The following is a 24330-nucleotide window of genomic DNA, read 5'->3' as shown; positions in this document are numbered from 1 at the left end:
TTTGAGAACCGCTGACTAGTCTGACTTCCTGTAGAACACAGGCCAGAAAACTACGCTACAATAATTCCTAGAGCAGATCTTCTAGAAAATCACTTCCCCCCAGAAGCAGAGGGGTGTAGCTCCCACACAGCCTTTCGCTGTATGGCCTGGTGTCCCAGCGGAGGGGGAACCATCTCACAGCCTGCCTGGATGCCAACTGGGCTCCCACTTACCACGGGAACATAGACATGGTCCAAGCGTGCATGGACAGCTCAGAGAGTTCCACCCCCATGCAGCCCCTCTCCCACATCTCAGCTGCAAACTGGGAACCCGGAGTTGGCAGAGTGACTCTCCAGTGGCTGGAACGCCATTCCATGCCCAACTGCACAGGCCATGGTGAACAGTTACCGCCATACCTCACTACGGGCAAGGGCTTCCCTTGCTGGGGGCCTTGGACTGGTGAAAGGATTCTGGACTCATGTCCCCTGTAGCCCTTACCTTCACTTCGATCTTGCCTGCAGCCTGAGGCAGGTGTGCAGCGATGAACCAGTCTCCGGCAGCTGGGGTGGTGATGTTCACAAAGATACTGTTCTGCAGAGTGCTGCTCAGAGTCATGGTTAGGTTGTAGGACGGGCGGACAGTTGCATTTGAGGGAAACCGAGTGCCCAGTGGGTTAATAACGGGAGGGGCTCCGTAACGGAAGTGGCTGCAAGATAAAGCAGGGAAGGATGCACATAAAATGCCATGCCCACCCTCCAATAGCATGAGCACCTACAGCAACAGCCAGGCTGGACTGGATCAACTGGGGAGCAGAAAGGAGGCAGCAGCCTGGTCCCAAGGAGAGCACAGAGCTGCAGGCTGGACTCCAGATGTTGCCTTGCCCCCTCCCACTCTTGACCTGCTGGCAAATCCTCCTGAGGAAAAGAAAGTGGGAACATTTCATTGGCCTGGAAAATAATTAAAGCAGCAGAATATGCTCAACGGGTCTGAACTTAGGAATCACCTTCCCCTCCAGCCACCAGTGTACTCAGTGTGCAAACCAACATGGGGATGACATTTTTAGCCAGCACAGGACAGAGATCAGAGCAACAGAGCAACCAACATGTGTCCCCCGCACCAAGAGAAAATGGGTCCAGACACCAGTGACTGATTAAATTCAAGCAGTCACAGGCAGGAAGTTGGGCTGCAGCAGCAAAGGGACATAGGAATTGTCAGGCTGAATCAGACCCAAGATCCATCTAGTCCAGTATCCGGTCTCAGATAGTGGCCAGCACCAGATGCTTCAGAGGAAGGTGCAAGAACCCTGCAGTCCCACTGTGGGATAACATGCTTCCTTTAGAAGTCTCCTCCTAGAAGATGGCTTGAGCCCTAATGTGGGAGGGTTTATAGTCCTTCCAAAACTATAACAACTGGATAGTCTCACTACCCAGTAAGTGTCCAATTCCTCTCTGAATCTTGCTAAGTTCTGGGCCTCAACAAAACTCTGTGGTGATTACCTGCTGTATGAAAGGGCATTTCCTTTATCAGTGTTGAATTTGTCCCCTTTTAAAGTCATTGACTGTCCCCTTTTTCTAGTGTTATCAAACAGAAAGAACAGACACTCCCAATCTATCACTTCTAGACAATTATTTGACTGACTTACATCACCTCTTATCCCTCTCCTCTCTAAGGGAACAATCTCAGTCATTTCAATCTCTCTTCACTGGAGAGTTTTCCCAGACCCAATCATTCATGTTGCTCTTCTCTGAACCTCTCTAATTCTGCAGTTTCCTTTTTCAGATTGGGTAGCCAGTCCTGCCCACGGGATTCCAGCGGCAGCCACACCATTCATTATAGAATGGCATCACCATATGCCAGCAATGTGGGCAGGAGGGCTTTACCCACAGGGTGCTTGGGAAGAGGGAGCTAAGTGGCGAATCAACAGCAGAAATAAGTGGGGCACTTGAGATGCATCCAGTCTGGAGTGCAGGAGGGAGCTGCGTGCATTTCAGGGGGAGAACAGCAGAGTGCAGTTAGAGCTAGGTCCAAGGGCATGAGGAAATTCAGCTACCAGCACCACTCCCTACCTCTGAGAGAGAAAGCTGCGAGGGACCATACCCAAGGCACTTTGCCAGGCCCCAAGAAAGGCTAAATCCATGTTTATGCTTCAAAATTATATCTACCTAACTTACGTCTGCATGCAGCCGCCATAGTAATTACATTGCCTGTACATGTCTACACTTTGCTCCTTGTGTCAGCGGTTCACATCCTCACCAGGAGCGCTAGTATCCATTGTACTGTCGGCGTGGGACAGTGTGGGATGGCTCCTGAAAGCCAGTATGAGTGGACATAAGCAACACAGCATCTACACCAGAGGTCCCCAAACTGTGGGGCATCCCCCCTAGGGGAGGCATGGAGGAACATCCAAGGGGTGCAGCGGGGCCTGGACCAGCCCCCACAGGGGAGGAGGGAGAGGAGAGGGAGCGCCACCCAGCCCCTCCCCAGTCCTCAGCTCTGCTCTGGTCCCACCCCCAGCCTCAACCACTGGCTGCGGCTCTGTTCCCGACCTGGGGACGAGGCTGGGGATAGGGCCGGGAGTGGAGTCGCACCTGGCTGCTTGCCCGGCTGCTGGTCCCCACCGCAGCCTGGCTGTGGCTCATCTCCAAGCCTCAGGCCCTGGCCACAGCCCCACTCCTGGACCCAGACCCAGAGCCACCTCCAGCTGCAGCCCCAGCCTTTGCCTCTTTACCCCATCCACATTCCCCCCTTCCCGAGCCACGGCCCAACTCCTGGACCCAACAGGGCACAGACAAGGGGGGGAGGAGGGAGTGCAATCCTCAAAAGTTTGGGGACCACTGGTCTACACTGACACTGCATCAACTTATCTCCATCAACTTTGACTCTCTGCCGCTCATGGATGTGGAGTTATTAAGTCAGCGCAGCGGGGAAGTTACGTTGGCGGGAGCGAAGCTGAAGAGTAGACGCTTCCATAGCTAGGTCCATGTAAGTTGCCTGGCATTGACCTAACTCTGCAGTGTAGACCAGAGCTAAAAGTCTACTTGGCTCTCCTCCCCACCCCCATTGTCTGGAAAACACAACCAATAACACAAGAAAAGAAGTTCAGTGAGAACTGTGCCTACGAATAGAGGGCAGGCAATGCTGGCAGAAGCAGGTGAGCTTGTGTTGGAGCTGTGCAAGCTTTCCCACTCAGCCCCATTAATGGACTACAATTCTGCATTCCCATCCCCGCACCCACAGCTCAGCCAATGCACCTCTATCTACTCCTGGGGGAATTCTGCGCCAAACTAAAAATTCTGCCAAAAAAAAAAAAAAAAAAATTCTGCACACAATATTTTTAAATTCTGCAAAATTCTGCATATTTTATTTGTCAAAATAATGCAATATAATCACTCTGGTTTCAATTATTTTGGTAATTTATTTAAACTACAATATAATGGATAGCGAACAGGAGTGGGGTGCAAACCCCCTTGCCTAATAGTAATATAGCTAGGTTTTACCCTTTATTTCGAGTCAACAAATATATGCAGCTATATGCTCTCCATGTTACATCACAGGCAACTGAAGAGCAAGTGAGGGCAGGGGAATCAAAACTCACAATTTATATTGGCTACTGACCATCTCCAGAAAGGTCAGTAGCAAACAGTTCCTGGAGCACATTTTGATAGGAAATTTTTTCAGTCCAAAAATTTAGACCAGTTCTAATCACTAAAGCACTATACGCATTTATAAGGCCATACTGTCTTCTTCTACGCCACTCTGGCAATGTAAAGAAGCCTTAAAACTTTTACACCTGTTTTATACTCCTGGGGGAATTCACAAAGACAATGGGAATAAATCACTAAGCAGGCAGGCTGCTACATTCTGCTCTGCCTGAGGGGACAGAGCCCGCCCCACGCCTACCTCCTCAGAAACACCCCGAAGCCCTGCCCCTCCATGCTGAGCGTGCTGCAATAGCGAATGAGAGGGACAGAGTGTCTCTCTCTCTCTCACGTGCACCCCCCTCCCAGCGGTGATTTACGTCCCTACCGGCTGCTCCGGGCACCCAAACCAAGCTGCCTACACTGCTGGGGAGGGGCGTGTGACCGCTCTTGCAGCTTCCCCGCCAGAAGTCATTTTTTCTGTGGGGAAGCAAAGAAATCTGCGGGGGACATGAATTCTGTGCACGTGCAGTGACGCAGAATTCCCCCAGGAGTATCTATCATGACCTGCAGCAGCCAGTCCTGCTCCCAGCTCTGCTGATGCAGTTCAATAAGCCCTCACACAAGCTCTGCATGTGCATGTCATTTGCATGTTATGAGAAAGAGTAAATAGCACTTCCTTATTTACTTTCTCCACACCAGTCATGATTTTATAGACTTTATCATATCCCTCCCTTAGTTGTCTCTTTTCCAAGCTGAAAAGTCCCAGTCTTCTTAATTTCTCCTTATATGGAAACTGTTCCATACCCCTAATAATTTTTGTTGCCCTTTTCTGAACTTGTCTAGCTTCAGCTTCCAGCCACTGAATCATGTAATACCTTTGACTGTTAGACTGAAGAGTCCCTTATTAAATATTTGTTCCCCATGTAGATACTTATAAACTGTGATCAAATCACGCCTTAACTTTCTCTTTGTTAAGCTAAGTAGATAGAGCTTCTTGAGTTTATCACTATAAGGCATATTTTCTAATCCTTTAATCATTCTCATGGCTCTTCTCTGAACCCTCTCCAGTTTATCAACATCCTTCTTGAATTGTGGTCACCAGAACTGGACACAGTATTCCAGCAGTGGTCACACCAGTGCCAAACACAGAGGTAAAACTGCCATATCGGGTCAGATTAATGGTCCAGCTAGCCCAGGATCCTGACAGTGGCCGGTGCCAGATGCTTCAGAAGGAATGAACAGAATAGAGCAAGTTATAGAGTGACCCATCTCCCGTCATCCATTGCCAGCTTCTGGCAGTCAGAAGTTATGGGACACTCAGAGCATGGGGTTGCGTCCCTGATCATCTTGGCTAATAGCCATTGATGGACCTATCTTCCATGAACTTATTTAATTCTTTTTTGAACCCAGTTATACTTCTGCCCTTCACAACATCCCCTGGCAATGACTTCCACAGGTTGACTGTCCATTCTGTGAAGAAGTATTGCCTTATATTTGTTTTAAGCCTGCTGCCTACTAATTTTATTGGGTGACCCCTGGTTCTTGTGTTATGTGACGGGGTAAATAACACTTCGCTATTCACTCTCTCCACACCATTCAAAGATGTTATAGACCTATATCATATCCCCCCTTAGGCGTCTCTTTTCCAAGCTGAACAGTCTAAAGCTTTTTAATCTCCACTCACATGGAAGCTATTCCATGCCCCTAATCTTTTCTGCTACCCTTATTTGTACATTTTCCAATTCTACTATCTTTTTTGAGATAGGGAGACCAGAACTACATACAGGTGTGGACATACCATGGATTTATATAATGGCATTATGATATTTTCTGTTTTATCTGTCCCTTTCCTAATGGTTCCTAACATTCTGTTCGCTTTTTTGACTGCTGCTACACATTGAGCCGATGTTTTCAGAGAACTATCCACAATGACTTCAAGATCTCTTTCTTGAGTGGAACAGCTAATTTAGACTCCATCATTTTATATGTATAGTTGGGATTATGTTTTCCAATGTGCATTACTTTGCACTTATCAACATTGAATTTCATCTGCCATTGTGTTTCTCAGTCACCCAGTTTAGTGAGATCCCTTTGTGACTCTTCACAGTCTGCTTTAGACCTAACTATCTTGAGTAAATGTGTATCATCTGCAAACTTTGCCACGTCACTGTTTTCCCCCTTTTCCAGATCATCTAGTGCTGGTGACTTATTACTGTTTAATTTACCAGCTTGTTCCAAATCCTCCTTAACTGACACCTCAATCTCTGACAGTTTCTCAGGGTATGTCTACACTGGCAAGTTTCTGTGCAACAAGTTATACCACTTTTATTAAAGCGCTGGAATTAAACCATTGTTGCGTATCTACACTGTGCTCCTTGTGACGGTGGAGCGCATCCACTTTAGCAGCTCTTGCAAAGAGAGCAGTTCATTGTGGTAACTATCCCACTGTGCAACTAGCCACAGGGTGCTTTGGGAAGGGTTTGCAATGCCTCATGGGGCAGGCACAGCATCACATGATGCAGGTTTCCCAATCCCATTGTTCCATGGGCATCCTACTAGATTGCGAGCTGCTTTTCAACTGAAGTGGTGGGGGGGAAGAGTGTGTGACAGAGAGTGTGTGTGTGTGTATGGAGTGGGGGAGGAGAGTGTGTGTTTTGGGGGACAGAGAGTGTCAGCATGTTGTCTTGTAAGTTCATACAGTGGCAGGAAGCAACCAGTCCTGAGGCAGGGGGAGAGATAATCTCTCTCTCACACACACACACACAAATGCCTCGGTGTTCAACAGCATGAGCATTCCACATTAATGGTTTGCTTTGTGTCCTGAGCTTTGAAAGGGGAGGGGCGCATGTCTCTAGAGCAGCCAAGTTCAAAACAATGAGCAGAGCGGCCACTTGATGGATTATGGGACACTTCCGGAGGCCAACTGATTGCTTTCTGCGCTGTAATGTGTTTACACTGCCAATACAGCGCTGGATCCTCTGCGCTGTAAGGCTTACAACTCGAGGTGGTTTTTTGCAACGCTGCAACTGAGGAGTTTCTGTGCACAAAGTGGCTTGGCAGTGTGTACACCACAGGAGTTACACGGCAGAAAGCTGCTTTACTGCGCAGAAACTTCCCAGTGTAGACAAGGCCTCAGATTTGTCATCTAAAAAGAATGGCTCAAGTGTGGGCATCTCCCTCTCATCCTCGTCAGTGAAGACCAAAGAATTCATTTAGCTTCTCTGCAATGGCCTTGTCTTCCTTGAGTGCTCCATTAGTACCTTGATCATCCAGTGGCCCCACTGATTGGTTGGCTGTCATCCAGCATCTAATATTTGGCCTGCCTAATTATACTTTTACACTTGACTTGCCAGACTTGAAGTTCCTTTCTATCTTCCTCAGTAGGATATAACTTCCAATTTTTAAAAAGAACAAGAGTACTTGTGGCACCTTAGAGACTAAAATTTATTTGAGCATAAGCTCCACGAAAGCTTATGCTCAAATAAATTTGTTAGTCTCTAAGGTGCCACAAGTACTCCTGTTCTTTTTGTGGATACAGACTAACACAGCTGCTACTCTGAAACCTTCCAATTTTTAAAGGATGCCTTTTTTCCCCCTCTAACTTTTTCTTTTACTCTGTTTAGCTATGGTGGCATTCTTTTGGTTCTCTTCCCCCCTTTTTTGTTTGTTTGTTTGTTTGTTTTTGTTTGGGGCATACATTTAATTGAGCCTCTATTATGATGTTTCTAAATAGTTTCCATGCAGCTTGCAGGCATTTCACTCTTGTGACTGATCCTTTTAATTTCCATTGAACTAACTTCCTCATTTTTGTGTAGTTCCCCTTTTTGAAGTTCAATGTTACTGGGGTGGGTTTCTTTGGTATTTTCCCCCCTTACAAGATTGTTAAATTTAATTACATGGTCACTATTACCGAATAGTTCAGCTATATTCACCTCTTGGACCAGATCCTGTGTGCCATTTAGGACTAAAACAAGAATTGCCTCTCCCCTTGTGCGTTACAGGACTAGCTGCTCGAAGAAGCAGTCATTAATGGTGTCTAGAAATTTTATCTCTGCATCATGTCCTAAGGTGACATATACCTAGTCAATATGGTGATAGTTGAAATCCCCCATTATTATTAGGTTTTCTGTTTTTGTAACCTTTCTAATCTCCCTGAGCATTTCTCTATCATCATCACCATCCTGGTCAGGTGGTCAGTAGTATATGCCTACTGCTATACTCATTACTCAAGCATGGAATTTCTATCCATAGAGATTCTAAAGGTACAATTTGATTCATTTAAGATTTTTACTATATTTTACTCTATGATTTCTTTCATTCCCCAGCAGCGTGACCTACTCTGGCATTCCTGTATATTTTGTACCTGGTATTACCACGTCCCATTGATTATCATCGTTCCACCAAGTTTCTGTGATGCCTATTATATCAATATCCTCATTTAATACCAGGTAATCACGTTCACCCATCTTTGTATTTAGACTTCTCTAGACTTCTAACCTTTCTATTCTAACTGAGATTCTCCTGTTTATGCATTCAATGATTGCATTACCCCTTTTGGCCACAGCATTGCATGGGGAGCTCATGTTCAGTGGATTATCCACCATAACTCCCAATTATTTTTCAGACTCGCTGCTTCCTAGGATACAGTCTCCTCATCCTGTAAGTATGGTCTACATTCTTTGTTCCTAGCTGTAGACATTTACATTTAGCCATACTAAAATGCATTTTGTTTGCTTGTGCCCAATTTACCAAGCAAACCAGATTGCTCTGTATCAGTGATCTGTCCTCTTCATTATTTACCACTCCCGCAATTTTTGTGGAATCTGCAAACTCTACCAGCAATGGTTTTCTTTTCTTTCACGTCCTTAATAAAAATGTAAATGGCATAGGGCCAAGAACTGATCTTTGTTGAATCCCACTAGAACCGCATCCCCTTGATGATGAGTCCCATTTATAATTACATTCTAAGACCTATCACTTAGCTAGCTTTTAATCCATGTTATGTGTGCCATGTTAATTTTATAGTTCTAATTTTATAGTTTTTTAATCACATCATGCAGTAACAAGTGAAATGCCTTACAGAAATCTATTACATCAACATTATTATCTTTATCAATCAAACTTGTATTCTCATAAAAAAAAGATATCGAGTGAGTTTGATAGGATCTATTTTCCAAAAATCCATGTTAATTGCCATTAATTATATTACACTCCTTTAATTCTGGAGTTATGGGACTGCAGAGGGTTAGAATGGCAGGTATTATACATGTGGTCTCTGGAAGCCCACTATCCTCTCACTGCAGTACTGGTCACGACAGCACTTGCTGGGATGCTGCTTAATAAATGATCATACCATTCTCTGACAGAGGCAGAGACCTATTAAGTCATCCAGTCCAACCATACCAAACCTTTTGAGACACTTTACGTTATCAGACTAAGACCTAAGCTGTGCCAGCCAGTGCCCAGCGCCTGCCATTCAATGGTGCATTGTGCCCAAACTTGCAGCTGCCCAAGTGCCATTGTGGGTCAGAGCTCACAGTTGGATGGGAGGTGGACGGCAGCAGTATAGTAAGATCTAGCTCAGACGCTAATTGAGCTCAGGAGAAGCCAAGACTCAAAGCAGCAGCCCCAAGAGCCTGAATCTGCAGTGCTGGGAAGCCCAGCTAGACCCCACTGGCTGCCCGCACACTCGTCTGCCCAACCACACAGAATTCTTTGTCTTTGGTGAAGTCTGGCAAAGTTACAATATTGAGAGTTTACAGCTTTCCTGATACAGCAACACTTCTCATGGAAACAGACAGGCCTTCGGCGAACCCAAAGGCAGGGGGTACGATGCCTTCAAAGGAGGTGTGGGGAACACTGCTCCTGGGGACAGGCGATGGTTGTGACAGACTAGGGCCAGGGCCGTCGTTAGCCATACGCAAAGTACGCAGCTGCGTAGGGCACCAGGAAACTTGGGGCACCAAATTTCCTGGTGCCCTGCGCAGTTGCGTTCTGCTCCAGCCCTTGCCCCACCTCTTCCCACCCCTGCTCCATCCCAGCCCCGCCTCTTCCCGCCCCTGAAGAGTGCAGCAGGGCTGGGCCTGCACTCACCAGCAGTGGGAAGTGCAGGGACCCGGCCCCAGCTCGCTCCGCGCCACCTGTAAGTGCTGGGGGTGATTCCCCCCTGCTCCCCAAGCCAGCCCCCTCTCACGCCGCGGAGGCCTTGGGCCAGCCCCACCCACCCCTGTGGAGGCTTGGGGCCCCCCCACACCCCACAGGGGGGCTGCGTAGGGCCCCAGAATAGGTAGGGACGGCCCTGACTAGGGCCATCAGCCTACAGGTGGCATCTCTCACTCTCTCCTGTTGAGGCTATTCCACTGTGTATAAATACAGACAATCACTGGGCCAGAGAGAGCGAGCAAGAATGACTCTATAGTCTGGTGCAGGGGTAGGCAACCTAAGGCACGCGTGCCAAAGGCGGCACGTGAGCTGATTTTCAGTGGCACTCACACTGCCCAGGTCCTGGCCACTGGTCTGGGGGGCTCTGCATTTTAATTTAATTTTATATGAAGCTTCTTTAACATTTTAAAAACCTTATTTACTTTACATTCAACAATAGTTTAGTTATATATTATAGACTTATAGAAAGAGGCCTTCTAAAAACGCTAAAATGTATGACTGGCACGCGAAACCTTAAATTAGAGTGAATAAATGAAGACTCGGCACAACACTTCTGAAAGGTTGCCGACCCCTGGTCTGGTGGTTAGGGCTCCCATCTGGGAGGCGAGACACCCAAGTTAATGTTTTTGTTCCAATGACTACTTATACACAGTGGAACAGTTTCCACAGGAGAGATTGAGCCCCATATCAGAACATCCCATAGCTCCATGGTTAGGGCACTCTCCTGCAGCATGGAAGATCCAAATTCACATCCCTGCTCCACATCGGGCAGAGGGAGGAATTGAACTTGGGTCTCCCATACCTCAGGCCAGTGCCCTAATGACTGGGCTGCAGCTTATAAGGGAGACACTGCCACCACCTCCTCATAAAAAAATGCTTTTGGCCAAAACTATTTGGTGAACATATGTCAAATTCAGAGTTTCAGTTTGCTGAAAATGCATTACACATAGATTTTAAATGCACAAGAAGCATACACAAGTGCAAAACACAGAGGGAGGAACTAACCCTTCAAAAAATCAGGAGTTGCAGCTCAGGCAAATTCCCCTCTGGGCTGATAGCAGCCCCGAAGGAATTTTAAGGGGGGAGGGGATTAGAATCAACCTCCATGGATGCCAGGTTATACATACATGGTGATCTCCGTACTGGTGCACTCAGGTCCTTTTCCCTTGGACGCCTGCAGGAGCAACCGCAGCAGTACTGTGTCCTCCGGCACCTGGAAGCGGAAGAGTTTGGCGTTCCCATACCAGCTGTAGAAGGACAGCTTCTGGGCACTCTGAGAAAAATACTCAGAGATGTACACGAGGTCTGGAAGGGAGAGAGCAGAACACAGGTTAGGGACCCTTCATGCAGGTCCTATCCACAGGGATGTATGGGCATTCTAGTGTCACTGGAAAGAACCCCGTTACTTCACCAACTTCTCACACAGGACCCTGTGTTCTCACCTCCTGCCACAATCCAGTCAGTCACCTATGTGCCACCTTAGCCCTGCTCCTGTGAGAGGGACAGTCAACACTGTCAGCATTAACCAGACACAGATGCCAATCTCACTACTCCCGTCACACTGCAAGATCACACTCTCATGCAGGCCAAGCCTTCAGTAGCCAGGATATGTCAGAGGAGGAGGAAAGGGCATCCTCAGCACTGCCTAGCTGGATAGACACATTACATCCTGTGCAGTCTAGTTACCGGATAACATGGGAGTCAAGGTAGAAGGGAGGGGACCAAGGACAGAGACAGCCCGGAGGGACCCTCTGGAGGGGGAAGGGGAGAAGCCAGCCAGGGAGATGCTAATGTCACAGTCAGACATGATGGAGGCAGTAAAGCCACCAAGCAAACAGCCACAAAAGCCCAGCAGCAGGTGGATGGAGTTAATAATTGGGCCAAAATGAGCTGGCTGGACCCAGGAGGATGAGGCTCACACAGAGGCCTTGGACTAGGCATGCAGAAGTCATTAGTGGCTTTGGGGCATGGATAGGACTTTGCATCTCAGTGACTGGCTGTGGCATCACTAAGAAAAGAACCGTGTCTTACTCCCCTTGATTGCACTGTCACTCCCATCCTTGGCTGGTTGCGAGGGTATTAGTGTTTTGTAGCACACTTTCACAATTTCTTTGAAATTTAAGACCACATTTAGAATGACAAAAGCTTATACAATCCTCAGCCCCCAACTTCTCTCTTTCAAATGCACCTTCCAATGCCTGGCCTTGCTCCCTAGCCCTGAAAGGCCAACAGAACGTGGTCAGACACAAGGTGGCTCATGGTAACTCAGGGCGTGCACTAGCACACAGAGCTAGGCACTGAGGGTCCATAGCCAAGGACTCCTCAGAGTCTCCTGGGGAAGCAGGGCTCTGAACTGATGGGCCAGGCCAGTCTACTGGCCTGAATATTACACCAGGGAGGTTCAACAGAGTAGTCCGAGTCACGCTGCCCAAGACAGACATGGAGATCAAACTCAAGTTTCTCTTGTCCAGTAACTAGGGGACACAGCTCCCAGGTGGGGTGAAAAGTTCAGCCCTAATCAAAGTTTATAGGACGCAGTAGCCAGAAGGCTATTGTGGATACAGAGCACTTAGGGTACATCTACACTGCTATAAGAGACCTGCAGGATGGCTGCAGCTGGCTTGGCTCAGCTGGCTCGGGCTGTGGGTCTATAAAACTGCAGTGTAGACATATGGGCTTGGGCTCGAGCCCAGGCTCTGAGACCCTGCCAGAAGGGTGGATCTCATAACCCAGGCTCCAGCCTAAGCCTGAATGTCTATGCTACAATTTTATAGCCCCGCGAGCCCGAGTCACCTGACCTGGGTTCTGAGACTGGATGCCAAGGGTTTCTCATTGCAGTCTAGACATACCCAAAATGACTGGTGCTGGGAAGAGAGCATGGAGGCAGAGAATTAGCAGACTGCGCTCCGGTTTCTGCCCGTGTGCATTGGAACAAGTGGCCTGGGCCATTCTATGCCTGCAGGGAGCGCAGGCTTCCTAACATTCAGCAATGTTCTGGGGAGAGGGGAGAAGGCGGCACCACTTCACACTCCTCCCAAATTCCATTACTACTCCTTTCTACCCACAATTTCCTTGGCACCAGGGGAAGATGGCCCCTTTGAGACCAATTTCACTTCTATTGGGAAAGAAACAGAGCAGTGGGTGCTGTTTAACCTGTGCTGTTAAGGCTCTGGCAGCTTCATAAAGAGCCTGCTTAGAGCAGAACATATGCTGGGCTGGTCCCCAAGCAGCGTTTGGAGCCCAGGGCCTGAGAAACTAGGGGAGCCTATTGCCAACAGGAAACATGATTGATACCTCAAAGCAGGAACTGGCCTGGCCTGCACTCAAGGCACTGCAATTTGACAGGGTAATCATGGGTTTAATTTCTTGGCACACAGGCCCAGTTTTTCCACTCAGCAACTCAGGCTCTCAGTTTCTTAGTGCAGACGGAGCTCCCTGGTCTGCAGAAAAACAGCTTGAGAGTGTAAGTTAAGAGAGGGGAACTGCTCTCACTCGATTCAATGGGGGGGATAACTCTTGAGCCCAAGGAGAACCATTCCAATAACATTCTTTAATATTTCATACCCGGTTAATGCTTTTATCCAAGGGGATCAGCTGTAGGGAACAGTTGGTAATGGTACTGTCGGACCCAGAGGGCAGTGTGTTCATGTGGGGTGGATAGTAGATCTATAAACTTCTATTTCTGGTTCTGCTACTGACCTGCAGGGTGACCATGCGCCAGTCACTGCACCTCTCTGTGCCCAGTTTCCCCATCTGTACAATGGGATCATGATGCTTACCTTCTTTATAAAGCACTTTCAGATGATGAGTACTATACCAGAGCTAGGTAATATTATATTTGCGTCTCAGGGTTATTTGATTTGTTCTGGGGAACTGAGGGGTCTCTTTATTTATCATGTTGATTTAAGATTGCCAAGGACAAGCATGGGACAGGCACTTTTGGAGTTTACAAACACACAAGAAAGTTGATAGCTATTGGAGAGCAACAGCGGCTCTTCCTCTTCTCCCCGCCCCTGCTTTGACCCTAGCCAATAGATCTCAAAGTTGCGGGGAGCAGCATCACATAGCAGCCTCCGGTGATGTAGGGAGTCAGGATGACTCAGACTTATTTCTCTTTACCTGCCCTTTAGAAAAATAAACTAGGCTGTGAGTTCTTGTCCTTTCTCCTTTCCTGCCCCACTCCTCCCTACCCAGGGACTGCTCCACCTGCCCTACTGTCATGCTGCTCCCCCTCTTCCCAGGAACTCTACTGCAGGCTTTTGAGATTAGCTAGTAGAGCATTACACTTTATAAATGAAACAAACATTTAAAGCAGCCACTGCCTATAAGCACCAGGGGATCTGGTTGGGGGAAGAACACGTAGACAGGGATATGGGGAGATGGAAGAGCCACACAGTTGTCTGCAACAGTTTAAATGAACTTGAAAAATACTTCAGCTAAACCTGCACAAATTGTGCGTAGACAAGGCCTTTGCCATTTCTTAGATCATCTCCATCCTCCCCTAAGGATAGCTAAAGGCACTGAAATAATTCCTTGACCTCCTTGGGTGATTTGGCTTTGAACAGGTTAATGCAAGAGCTCTACTGGATAGGTGCTAAGCACAGCTGTTAGTGCAGGGGGATTGAGCAGAGCCAGACAGCAGCTGGGAGCAGAGCCAGTGGGTGCAGGTCAGAATCATAGACAATTAGGGTTGGAAGAGACCTCAGGAGGTCATCTAGTCCAACCCCCTGCTCAAAGCAGGACCAACCCCAACTAAATCATCCAGAGGTTGGATCTGACAGAACCTGAGCAGGGAACAGCCTTTCTGCAATTTTAATGTCAGTTCCTGACGTGACAGGCTCTGCTCCCAGCTGCTGTGTGGAGCAATGTCAATCAGTCTACACCTGGCTTATTCTGTCAGCTTCATTTGGTAAACTGGTGCAAACCCCTGCCAGTGAACCAATTTTCAATACAATTGTAGATAATCCAGTGTAACCTGTGTGTAGACAAACATCAGAGCTGGCTTCCCTTTCACATGACTTTTTAGAGGAGCATTCCAAGAACCCAGCTCTGGGTGCTGGATGTTGTACAAACACAGTAAGGGACTCACAGTCCAGGTCAGTCATGAGACGCATGGGGATGAAATAAGGCATGGGAAAGGACAGAATAATCATAGTAGGAGCGTGTGCTCATGTAGTCTAGCTACTTGCACAGAGCAGCTCAGCACCTGCCTAGCTACATCCCGAGGACAGGTCAGGCCAGTGGGATTTAAAGGGAGATGCAGAGAAAAGAGATGAATTGAGACAAACCATTGTGAACAGAACTACACTGTACACAGGGTGAGCTGGGCATGGAAGCAGTTGCAAAGAATGACAAATTCCCAGGCAGGTGAAAGGCAATGCCCTTCCCCCTACCCATGAGTGATTCCAGGGGCAGCTCCCCCCACCAGTTACAGCTCATCAGCGATTAGTGAGATGGCGTTCGCTTGGCTCAAGTATGGTGCAGCTATATGATTAGAACCCTGCATGGATATAAAATTTGTATCCACGTCTGATCTGCGATCCACAAACATGGTCCACAGATATAAAGCGGGTATCTGCAGATTTGTAGGGCTCTAAGTATGATGGGTTGTCTCGCTTTTTAAAATAAAGGAAACCCCATTTTCTTTGTTCATGTCTTCGGTTGGGCTGGCTTCCTCATGACATCATCCCCAGGAATGGGACATCCCTGCTGGGAAAGTTTGTTCATTTGGCCCTTAGAAATTCCCCTTTGGCTCTCAGATCAGAGCCTGATTTCCAGCTGTGTGTTGGAGGTCTAACAGGCTCTGTCCACCCCCCACCACCAGAAGTGCACTGTGCCCGGGGAGGAAGGGTGGCAGCTTAAGAGCGGGGTTGGTTAACCCACCAAACAGCCTGCCAGACGAGGGTGGGGCTAGAGCACAGCTGTACCAAGAGCTGGCTCCCAGTGCTCCTCAGCAACTTGAACAAACACGGCAAACAATGAGGGAGTAGCCAGGGAAGCCCGAAAGATAATTCTGTCAAAGGATAACCAAGGCCAAACATAAACCTTAAAGAAGCAGCTTCCTTAAAACAGCCTGTGTCAACAATGACTGCAAATACCCTGTTGCACTCAAGGCAGTCAGCCCACACTGGGCTCTCCAGGGCAGCGGAGACTCTGCTGTATCACAGCCATGGGAGTTGTTAGAGTCACAGAGAGAGTACAAAGGCTAGAGATCAACTACCATACAAACTCCACTAGGTAACCAGTGGCAGCTCAATTAGGGTTACCATATTTAAAAAATAAAAAAAGAGGACACTCCACCGGCCCTGGCCCCGCCCCTTTCCCAACCCCGGCCCCGCCCCAACTCCGCCCCTTCCCCACCCCAACTCTGCCCATTCCCCGCCCCTTCCTCAAAGTCCCCGCCCTAACTCCCCCTTCTCCCTCCCAGCCACGCGAAAAGGGCTGCCCGAGCACTACTGGCATCACAGTTTGCCGGGCAGCCTCCAGACCCTGTGCCCCCGGCCGGCGCTTCCCCAGCACAGCTGGAGCGCGGGAGGGGAAGCACCCAGCCGGGGGCGCAGGGTCTGGAGGCTGCCCGGCAAACCGTGAAGCCGGTAGCGCTCGGGCTTCGGGCAGCCCCCATGCCTCCGGACCCTGCGCCCCTGGCCGGGCACTTCTCCTCCCGGGCTCCAGCTGCTGTGCTCCTCCCCTGACTCTTCGGCTCTGTTTAAGAGCCGAGCTGCCCGAGCGCTCCGGCTTCGGGCAGGCCCCTTGCCTCCGGACCCTGCGCCGCCGGAGCAGAGCAGCTGGAGCCTGGGAGGGGAAGTGCCCGGCCGGTATTTTTCCCGGACATGTTCGGCTTTTTGGCAATTCCCCCCGGACGGGGGTTTGATTACCAAAAAGCCGGACATGTCCGGGAAAAAACGGACGTATGGTAACCCTAAGCTCAATGCAGAACACAGCAGACAGCTAACGCTCCATTAAAAACAATGTTGGGTGGGTCTGAAGAGAGGGTTCAAATCACATGTCAATTATCTCCTTACTTCCAAAGGCTGAGTAGTGGGATCCCAAAAAATCTTGGGGCATGGACTGTGTCTTCGTTCTGTGTACAGCAGCTATAGCACAGTGGGGCCCTGGTCTTAAACCACAATACAAATAAATAATCTATTTATGAACACCTTAACCCCAAATTACTTAAATGGACACTTTCAACTTAAACATCACACTTCCTGGTTTTTTAGTGGGTTACAAGCAGCTCGCTAGGGCATGGTCTGGGCCATCCTGTGGTCAGCATTGCATTCTGGGCACCACTGTAATACAGTAAGCATTCAATTTGTTTCCTTTGTGCATATGCCTATCACCAGTGCTACTGGCTTCCTTGTAAACACACACTCCCCATTTTTGTGGGTCCTTATTTTGTAAGATAGGAAAACATGATTGAAAATCAGTCATTGGCAGAGGGACCCCCGGCAGGAGCAGTATCTGGAACAACTATGATTAAGTCATGGTTTGACTGACTAGATTTCAAGTTGATTGTGTTTTGTACACACTTAAAATTGAAGATTCACTTTACATGGAAAGAAGCTGAAGCACCTCACAGAGAGAAAACAAAGGAGACTCCATGAGCTGACACCATTACTGGACTTCTCTACGCTAGGTTAAACACCACAACTCAAGCCCCGGCACAAATTCAACCCAGACAGGTAGTCACAAACATCAGAACAATTCCTTTTCCCCCAGATCTAAGACTGGAAGGAAATGGTCCTATTTCAATGAACCTCTCTGGACATGGCCATGTTATAACCTACCGCCCTCTGCATCCTAACCCAGGGAAGAGTCACTGCCTTCCGGACACTGTTGAGGGCAAGACACCTTCAGGCACTGTGAAAATTAGAACAATGTGGATGGCAGGGACAAGGGAACCTGGGGCATTAACATGATCAGGCATGAACTATGCAACAACCCGCTGCAGAGAATGACAAGAGCAAAAACCAGAAGACCCAGTTCTGCTCTGTTTGTCACCACCAGTCCTATTCACTCCAAGGGCAAAGCGCTACAGAGGGAGTGGCTAGAACAACTGTCAATAGGGGCTAGGCTCTGTAGTAAAAGAAACCTTTGTAACCTTTTATCCATGAGAATCATAAGGAGTCAGGTCAGTCCTGCCACTTTCAAGCTTAGCTTCTAATTATGTTTATTTTACTCTGTTTTGAGCTGCCTTTATTACAAGCAAGGGCACAGTGCTGTTTGCTTTCCATTGCTCTGTAATGGATTCATAGAATACCCCATCTGCCCTTTCAGCTAGGACTCTCAGCTCTGCAGGAGTTAAAACACAAATATTTGAACAATGAGCCATGCTAAGGGATGGCAGCCACAAGACAGGCGTGGGTTGATTACTCCAGCAAATGCCATGCTGGGAGGGTTGGCAGCCCCAGGACAGAACTTTCACAGCATCACTGACGTGCTTCCCTAACTAATGAAGTTGAGTTGGAGAATGGCCTCTGGCTGTAGGGAAGGTGTGCATGATCCAACTCAGCGTGGGTGGGGAAGGATCTTGCACTGAAACCTGGCCTCTAGGAAAGGAAGTATGTGGTCTCAACAGGATGCACGCTCCTCCCAAACAGCACCAGAATGCATTTCCAGGATGCAGACCAGCTGAGGGGTGTGATAGCCCACCTGGAGGGGACTTCCAAGTAGAACGTGTGCAGGGAAGCACCTCAGATGTGGCCTGGAAACAACTCACCATGATCTTTTGGATAATCCTCTTCTGAGGCTTCTCAGACAAGGCAATTTGTAGCCAGGATAGGGCAAAAAAGACAATTTTGAAAAGTTTTCAAAATGGCATTCCACATTTTTAGAACAGCTTGTCCACCTAACCAGGAGTGTGTGGAAAGTCTCTTAAGTGATCTTGGTGCAAAGGGGACTTGCCTTTTTAGACACATCCAGCTCCCTGACCCTTAGTGTGGGTCTTCTTCTCCCCTTACACAGGCTGAGCAAAAAAATTTCCTAAAATCTTGTTAATTCCATTTCACTGATGAACTCACATATAGAACCAGTGATCAGTGAGGAAGTCAAAAGCCAGGTCTGTTGTACCAACCCTCTATTGTTCCACTTCCAGCACATCACAAGGCACCAGAGAATGACTCACTGACCATGGAATTTGATTAGGCTAATCAGTCTCAACTGATAGAGCATATGGATTGAATGCTCTTAACTTTAACCCACCTTGTGTCTCAAATATCCTGGGACCAACATGCCTACAACCAACACTGCAAACAACTTTCCTAGATAGCCATTTCCCACTGATTCTGAAAAGTCTCCCCAGTGCCTACACAGATAGGGAGGAGGCAGTGTTGAGGATCAGGAAATCTTACACACACAGACAGAATTCTGCAGCTTTGAAACTATGCTATATATAAACATTTAGAGAGCTTCTGGCAGGGCTAATTAACATTGATTATAGATTGAATGACCTTCCTAAGCAGTAAATTCAGTCTAACATATTTAATGCAGGCAGCAGAATTTGCCAGGTGAAAAATTTGCCAGCACATGCAAGAGATGGAAAGAGATCATAATTTGATGTGCCCACAGATGCAACTACTAAATGAGAGTATCAGAGGGGTAGCCGTGTTAGTCTGAATCTGTAAAAAGCAACAGAGGGTCCTGTGGCACCTTTAAGCCTAACAGAAGTATTGGGAGCATAAGCTTTAGTGGGTAAGAACCTCACTTCTTCAGATGCAAGTCATCTTGCATCTGAAGAAGTGAGGTTCTTACCCACGAAAGCTTATGCTCCCAATATTTCTGTTAGTCTTAAAGGTGCCACAGGACCCTCTGTTGCTTTTTACTAAATGAGAGTGACGCAGGCTGCACAAGCCAGTCACCATCACCAAATTCCAACAATGCTCACAGCATTGGTACAGAAATGTCTGGCTGTGATAATTCCTCAGGGACAGGAGTTCAGAAATCTCACCCTCTTCCAGGAAGGATGACACACAGTTAGCATATAGGACTAGGTCAGGAGAAAGCCACATACAAAAGTAACAGGAGCCCAGCCAATGCAGCGTACTCAGCTCCTCACAAGCATCTCTCCAGTGATGACGTGAATAATGGCCACAGTTTAAAGGGCTGAAATTAGGGGCCAGCTCCAACACTCAATTTCTATAGGGTCAGCCGGCTGGAGCACGGAAGAAGGAAAGAGGACAGACACTGCGCAAACTGCTAAGCCCCCTCAGCCAGCTTAGAACGCAGAGCAAAGTGGCCCCCGATTCTCACTGCACAGCTGGTCAACAAGCTCTAGACAGACGGCCCAGCAGGCCGCCAGCTGCCCTGTTTCCAGGCTTAGGCTGACCTAGCGGCCGCTGAGGCCAGGAAGCAGCATGAGAGAGGCTGACTCCCCTCCTCCAGCCATGGAGCGAGGAGACGCAGACACCGCTAAGGGAGTATTCAGGCTATTTCCATTCCCCCCTCCCAAACCAGGGCATTAGTCCAAGGCCATCAGCACCGTTCCTGCACAGCCTGGCCCATTCCCTGCCTCCTCCGCCTCCACCGGGAAGCAGGAAAAGCGCCAAGGGGCCGCGGTGGCCGGGCTCAGGGACGCTACCGCTCCCCACACCGGCGGGCCTGGCGCACGGGCTCCCCTCCCCGGGGCTGGGGCTGCTCTCGTAGGTGCCAAGCACCCGGCCCCCTGAGCGCGGCGCCGCACCGAATTCCCAGGACAGGTCTCTGGAGACGGGAGGAGCCCGGGAGAGCTCCCCAGTGCCCAGCGCCCGTTGAAGGCAGCTACCCGGGCTGTGCCCGCCCCTGCTGTGCGTCTGTGCCGGGGGTGGGGCGCGGAGCCGGGCAGCAGGGGGCGCCGGGCTCTGCCCCACACGGCGAGGCCCTGCCGGGCGGGGGTGTCAGCTCCGCCCCGCTCACTCACCGCCGGGGTCGCCGGTCCGGCTGCTGCGGGCGGCGGGGAACGAGAGAAGCTGTAGCAGCCGCAGGAGGAGGAGCCAGAGCGCTGGGGCCGCTGCCCGCACCATGGCACCGGCTGCGCTATCCTGGCATCGCCGCCCGGGGCCGCGGACTCCTCCCGCCGCGGGACCCCATCGCCGCCCCTGCGGCTCCCTGGCCGCCAAGTCCCGCCCCGGCTTCCGCGGCTTGGCCCGGCCCCGCCCGAGGGGAAGGGCCCAGCCTCAGCGCGGCCGGGGCGGGGCGCCTCCTCTAGCCCGGGGTGCGGAACAACACCCCCCCACAGGCGCCCTTACCCGTCATGCCATAGAGCCCTTAGTGACCCCCCCCCAGACCTCCCACTCTACAGTGACCTCCCTTGAGCCCCTTGGCGTCACCCCCTAGACACCTCCCACTCTGGAGTGACCCCCTCAGAGACTCCCTAGCCCCAAGAGAGTTCCCTGTATACCCCCGACTCCAGAGACCTCCCAAGAATGACCCCTCACCCCACAGTGACCCATCCCCCGGCAATTCCCTGTGCTGCACCCGTCCCCATAACCCTGAAGAGGCTCCTGGAGCTGGGGGCAGGACTCTGGTGATTACTGTTGGGGCTCTATGCTGATGTAAAATAGGTAGAGCAATGTTGTAGCGTACACATGCCTCTCAGTCAGAATTAAAGCGGCCTTAATTTGATTTATTTTAATTCACCATTAAGCTGATAGCCTACTTTAATTCTGATTGAGAATGTCCACAGAGAGGTTTATTGCAGTTCAAATTCACACCTTTAATTAATTCAAAGGTTAATTTTCTAAAGTGTCCCTCTGTAGACAAGCCCTTAAAATATAGGCACATAAGTTGGGCTGATGAGAACCACAGCGGTGCTGCTAGAAAAATGCAAGAGCACATATGTGATCTGGGAGGCAGAGCCATCTCCAGACCTGCCCTAGTTCTGGCCAGGATTGATTTTCATTGAAATGAAAGTGATTTAAATCATCAATATTAATCATGATTTACCTCAGCAAGCAAGAAAGCCTGATTTAACTAATAATTGTGTTTTGCATTTGTACATTTGCATTTGTACAGTCCTAAAGAAAGATTACCAACAAATGAGAATCAACCTAAAACATGTTAATTTGCAACTAAATATAGCCTTTACACTAAAGTTGGTACTTCTTTTTTACTAACCAGAAGAATACACTATACGAGTACACATTTAAGCAATTTACATTTTTATGTTAGAAAATGTTTAATGCTAAATTTTTTACTTGTGTTTTGTGCCAAGCTCTGGATAGAAATTCACGTTCACTTAAAAAGCACAAAAACAGCATTATTTTTTTTAAATTTAAATACAAGTACCTTTAAATTTGATGGAAAGAAGAAAAAGTTTATCAAAGTATGTTTTGCATTTAAAACTTATTTATTAAAAAAATGATGCTATATAGAGTTAGTGAATTTAAATTATTTCTGGACACCATGTCTTTAAAGATTTTAACAGTAGTCAAGCTCATCCTCCCACACCTCATTTTTATTCATAGATTGAAAGAGAAAAGTGACTCTCTTGCTTTTTCAACTCAATTGTTTTCTCACCGTTGAATGAATTAGTCATTGAACTAAATAAATTGAAGTGAAGAAAATATTCTCTGCACCTGGAGAATCATAGATTATCAGGGTTGGAAGGGACCTCAGGAGGTCATCTAGTCCAACCCCCTGCTCAAAGCAGGACCAATTCCCAACTAAATCATCCCAGCCAGGGCTTTGTCAAGCCTGACCTTAAAAACCTCTGTCAAGGTTCCTTCCCCACTCTGAACTTTAGGGTACAGATGTGGGGACCTGCATGAAAACTTCTAAGCTTAACTACCAGCTTAGATCTGGTTTTGCTGCCACCACTCCCAAGTGCTAACTCCCTTCCCTGGGTAGTCTTGAGAGACTCCTCCACCAATTCCCTGGTGAACACTGATCCAAAACCCCTTGGAGCTTAAAACAAGGAGGAATTAATCATTCCCCCCCCCTTCCCTTTCCCCCCACTAATTCCTGATGACTCCAGAGCCAATCCCCTTGGATCTTAAAACAAGGAAAAATCAATCAGGTTCTTAAAAAGAAGGCTTTTAATTAAAGAAAGAAAGGTAAAAATCATCTCTGTAAAATCAGGATGGAAAATAACTTTACAGGGTAATCAAATTCAAAGAGCCCAGAGGAACCCCCTCTAGCCTTAGATTCAATGTTACAGCACACAGAGGTAATTCCCCTAGCAAAAGGAACATTTACAAGTTGAGAAAACAAAGATAAACCAAACACGCCTTGCCTGGCTGTTACTTATAAGTTTGAAATATGAGAGACTTGTTCAGAAGATTTGGAGAGCATTGTGGAAGCAGAGAAAGAACTGACAGGAAGGGGATTGCAATGCATGACAGTTTGTTAGCAAGAGTCAGGCTAACTGTAACCCTAATAACGCAAGATTTGTAGAAGCAAGGAATGTGTAAGGCAAGTGGGAAAGAACTGTGTAAGAAGTTGTTGCGACCTTGTGTAGATAATATGGAATGTAGACTAAAAGTCTACATTAGTGAGCAAAACAAGATATCAGAATGACCTATGTATAAACAAAATGCAGCTGTTGCTCATTATTGTCTGTAACAAAAGGTATAAATGCTTGCTGTAATTGTTTACCTGTTGAGAGACCTGTTTAGCTCTCTCCCTCTATGCAATTGATAGAGAGAAAATAAAAGTATCTGACTTGCTATACCCAAACAAAAAGTGAGAACTCTGTTATTCTCTGACAATTTGGGGGCTCGTCCGGGATGGCAACGCCCGCAGAGGCACCGGCAGCTGCTATGGATCGTTCCCCTTCGAACCCCATGGCGCCACAATAGAGGTAGGAGACCTTTTGAAATCTCTATTGGGGTGTCGGAGGAGGACTGTCCGTGGGGCCATCAGTCCCTGTTGGGCTCACGCCATCCGAACTTATTGACTGTGCAGCAAGATCAGATGCAGAGCGGTTCTGGGGAATTGTTTTGCCGCCCCCAATAAGGTAGTTGTATGCGGTTCTGGGGAACTGTTAGTTTGGCCGCCCCCATATGCATAAGAGAGATGCATAGGTATGCACCGGTGCTGAGGGGTTTTTACCGCCTCAAGAGGGGTTGTTACCACCTCATAGTGTATTGAGTCCAGACATAAGGTACAGATGCATCGTGGTATTTGGAGGTGTGTGTGTGTGTGTGTGTGTGCGTGCGTGCGCAGCAGTGTGAATTGAGAGTTACCGGAAGATGCCCAGAGTACTCTGCGACGTCTTTTGGCTCGTGACCAGAACTACTCTAACGCAAGCCCGGTAACTAGAGGATCTTTTAGGAGATCCAACCCATGGTGGGCTAACTCGGCCTGGCATCGTCCGGTGAGGAGGCTACCTGGGTCTAGGAGTGTGTGAACCCATCTTCCCTCCCCTTTTCCTCTCTGTGTGAGCCATTGACAGTCTGATCATCTCACTGGATGCAACAAGAGTAAGCGGCACCATCTCTCAGAGACTAGCCAACGCTCTTTGCTGAAGGGAGGTGTAGGAGGGTCGTGGCCATCCTCGTTAGCCTCTCCTGTGTGAGTACCCTGTAGGGAAAGATCCTTAGTTTATGTGCCGCTAGAGCGGACAGGGCATCCT

At 48.4% G+C, this 24330-nt stretch overlaps 1 protein-coding gene across 1 annotated transcript in view; it reads right to left on the bottom strand.

Annotated features, from left to right (window-relative positions):
- PGAP6 (post-GPI attachment to proteins 6) overlaps nucleotides 1-20804 on the bottom strand; it is a 46708-nt gene extending 25904 nt beyond the window's left edge. The window contains exons 1-3 of the mRNA XM_065411933.1: nucleotides 20677-20804; nucleotides 10910-11087; nucleotides 478-685 (exon numbers count right to left, since the gene is read on the bottom strand). Coding sequence (XP_065268005.1) covers nucleotides 478-685; nucleotides 10910-11087; nucleotides 20677-20779 — 489 coding nt within the window. The 5' untranslated portion in view covers nucleotides 20780-20804. The remainder of the gene's footprint in view (nucleotides 1-477; nucleotides 686-10909; nucleotides 11088-20676) is intronic.
- Between the last annotated feature and the right edge of the window lie 3526 nt (nucleotides 20805-24330).

This window comes from Emys orbicularis, chromosome 10 (genome assembly GCF_028017835.1).
Source record: "Emys orbicularis isolate rEmyOrb1 chromosome 10, rEmyOrb1.hap1, whole genome shotgun sequence".
Taxonomy (NCBI): domain Eukaryota; kingdom Metazoa; phylum Chordata; order Testudines; family Emydidae; genus Emys; species Emys orbicularis.
The sequence above is the reverse complement of the archived record's forward strand: the minus strand, read 5'-3'. Positions and strand labels throughout refer to the sequence as shown.